The 3,448-nt window shown below is 46.3% G+C and overlaps 1 protein-coding gene across 1 annotated transcript; it reads left to right on the forward strand.

Annotated features, from left to right (window-relative positions):
- Positions 1–865: 865 nt before the first annotated feature.
- On the forward strand, positions 866–2,008 carry LOC306922120 (formyl peptide receptor 2-like; the record flags this gene model as incomplete). The annotated part of the gene is made up of 1 exon (XM_079499513.1): positions 866–2,008. The coding sequence occupies one exon, from the start codon at positions 866–868 to the stop codon at positions 2,006–2,008; it is 1,143 nt and encodes a 380-aa protein (XP_079355639.1).
- Between the last annotated feature and the right edge of the window lie 1,440 nt (positions 2,009–3,448).

The following is a 3,448-nucleotide window of genomic DNA, read 5'->3' on the forward strand; positions in this document are numbered from 1 at the left end:
TTTATTTATTTGTTTGATCTCGTAACGGAGCTATGATCGTGTGTGTGTGTGTGTGTGTGTGTGTTTGTGTGTGTGTGTGTGTGTGTGTGTGTGTGTGTGTGTGTGTGTGTGTGTGTGTGTGTGTGTGTGTGTGTGTGTGTGTGTGTGTGTGTGTGTGTGTGTGTGTGTGTGTGTGTGTGTGCGTGTGTGTGTGTGTGTGTGTGTGCGCGCGCGTGCGCATGCGCACGCGCGCGCGTGTGCGCATGCGCATGCGCGCACCTCTGTTTGAGGGACAGAAGTAGACAGAAGTGGGTCAAGTGAGACGGGATGAGGTTATAGCAACTTATTACTGAAGTTTCTATTTAAGTGCATTGATGTCTATTCGACCATAATTTGCCTATCATTTTTGTTATTAAACTCTTCTGTCCTCTCTCACACTTTGTTTTAAAATGCTACTTTTGGTCCCACAATAGATAATTGACACAGGGGTGAAAAATGGGTTACGAAAATTATTTTAAAAAAACGGCCGACAGCGCCTGCTGTCGATTCGATCCGATCAAAACATGGATTAAAGAATATAAACCCTGGATAACGTAGCCTACGGGTCTGCCGGGCTTCGTGTTAAGTAAAACATTTGAGTACTTTTTCCACTACTGCGTATGCCCCCCCTGCCCCAACACCTAGGCTGTGGAGCGCACTGCCTAAGTGTTTTTCATAATCACTCTTCGTACCTAAAGGCTGCTTTGTCAGCTTGCTCTGTAACATTTTAAAATTGCAATTTGTTATAGGGGTCCCTGTCACCAAATACTTTCAGTGTAATAATAATGCATGGCATGTTAACAGAAACCTTATATTCATTGTTTTATTATTTTGAGGTTTCAGGACGATGGAGAATATGACCACACCTGCTGTTCATCACAACGACTCATACTACGATGATGATGAGGAGGATGAAGGATATGACTATAACATCTATAAATCCATCCGCGTCATGTCCGTGGTCATCCTCAGCGTGATGTGTGTGCTCGGCGTGTTGGGGAACGGTGTGGGCATCTGGGCGACGGGCTTCAGGATGAAGAAAACCATCAGCACCGTTTGGTACCTCAACCTCGCTGTGGCCGACTTCCTGGTTACAGCCTTCCTGCCGCTGAAAATCAGATACATCGCTCTGGACTGGCACTGGCCTTTTGGCTGGTTCATGTGCAAAATGGACAGTCTGGTTATGTACATGAACATGTATGCCAGTATCTACATTCTGGTGGTCATCAGTGTGGACAGATGTGTTGGTGTGGTGTGTCCATTGTGGGCTCGGTGCAGTGGACACCGCACCGTCAGAAAGGCATCCTGGGTCAGTCTGGGAGTCTGGGTGCTGGCCTTGGCTCTGAGCTCCCCTCACGTCATCTTTGGTGGTGGTGTTGGTGGTTGTCGTGGTGGTGGTGAATGCTCCGAGGACGATGTATTCACCACCACAGGCGTCACCACTAACATCGTCGTGGGATTCGTGGTTCCTTTCTCCGTCATCGTCTCCTGCTATTCCGTCATCATCTACCGGCTCAGGAATAACCGCCCGCTGGCCAGCCAATCAGGTCGCTCCTTCAAAGTCATAGCAACTGTTATCGCTGCGTTCTTCCTGTGCTGGCTCCCCTATCACATCATGCGGCTGATTTATGGGTGTATGTTGACGGGTCTGATAGAGTTCAGTGACACACTGGATGTTGTGCTCTACTTCGGGTATCCCATAACCTTCACCCTGGCTCTTCTCAACAGCTGCGTGAACCCGCTGCTGTACGTGTTCAGTCAGGGTTTCAAGGACATGTTCCGCAGCAGGTCCATCATAAAGGTTCTGGAGAAAGCCTTCGCTGAAGAGCCTCCTCAGACCAACAACACTCCCACAGACCCAGCCGTCACCAGTCCAGAGACTGAAGAGCCTCCTCAGACCAGCAACACTCCTACAGACCCAGACGTCACCAGTCCAGAGACTGCCCTGTCTAAGACAGAGGTTAGCACCGTTAACCCAAAACCTGTCTGAGACACTGCTTTAAGGTTTAGAGACTTTCTGAGACACTGGTTTAGGGTCTAGAGACTGTCCTGTCACACACTGGTTTAGCGTGGTCTTTAGATGTGCTGTAATTTGTGTAGAAGATTGAAACGATGATGAAGAATATCTCTGCTGTCGGGAATAAACCACCTAACTCCAAAATATTCATTTTTTTTTTCAGGGGATTATGAAAACCTTATATTTTTAAAACAATGCAATACAGCCTTATCAAAGTTGTTGTTGTGACTTTTTATATATGGTCAATTACTTGGATGAAATGGGGAGAGGTGGGAGTTAGCTGCTTTAGCAGACAGTTTGAGAGGGGGAGAGGTGGTGGAGTTAGCTGCTTTAGCAGACAGTTTGAGAGGGGGAGAGGTGGTGGAGTTACCTGCTTTAGCAGACAGTTTGAAGGACCAATGGAGTTAAGAGGTTTTGTCCGGAGTGGAGAGTTTCGTGCTAGAAGGCTTTCTTACCTTTCATTGTAGTCGCACCAAAGTGGTCCAGGTGTTATTTTGTGCAAAAACACATTATTGGCTATTTCCCCTACCCCACCATAAGCCCTGAATGGGGTGCTGGGCTTTAGTGCTAATTTGCTTATTGTTCACGGAGTTGCACCACTCTCTTCACACGGGTGTGATTTGGTGACTATGATCTACAAGAGATTAAAAATTGGCGCCCCGTTTCACTTCTCTGCACAGACTATAAAATCCTCTCTAAAGCCTTGGCTAACAGACTCAAGGAGGTCATGGACCTGGTAATTCATCAAGATCAAACGTATTGTGTGCCTGGTAGGTCTATTCTGGACAATGTGTCCTTAATTCGAGATATTTTGGACGTCTCTGGTTCATTAGGCGTTGACACTGGTCTCATTTCGCTGAACACAGGTAGGAAAGTGAATTCCCAATGCCTTATATGGGATTGGTGGGGCGGTTCCCTATGGTAATTAGGATGCTAATTAGGATATATGGGGCGTCTACCTATGATAATTTGAATGAACTGGCACACCCCTTCAAGTTACGAGGATTTGGATTCATCATCATAAGAACATGCTTACGAACAATTCTGCCTACTTAAGAACGTTTCATGAATCTGACTGGACTTCTCTTAGGAATTCACTTAGGAAGAAATGTAAGAGGAATCGTTAGGAACTTATTGGCGCATGAGGCCCATTGATCCTAATCACAGGGAGGGTTGTCTCTTCTGTTCCCAGACAGAAACAATTTTTCATCTATTTGTCCAGTGTCCCAGGTTGCTAGGAGTGTTTGACCTATTGAGAGACTGGTTTATGGGGTTAAGGGAGATGTTCTCTTCTCAGCTTTTCATTTTCGGGCCAAAATACACAGTGGCAAAAAAACATGTTCATTCACTAATCAATGTATTATCTGCAACCGCAAAACTATCCATTTGGCTGAGCCGAAGGAACCGGGCGCA

The sequence above is a fragment of the Electrona antarctica genome (genome assembly GCF_951216825.1).
Source record: "Electrona antarctica genome assembly, chromosome: 4".
Lineage (NCBI taxonomy): Eukaryota > Metazoa > Chordata > Actinopteri > Myctophiformes > Myctophidae > Electrona > Electrona antarctica.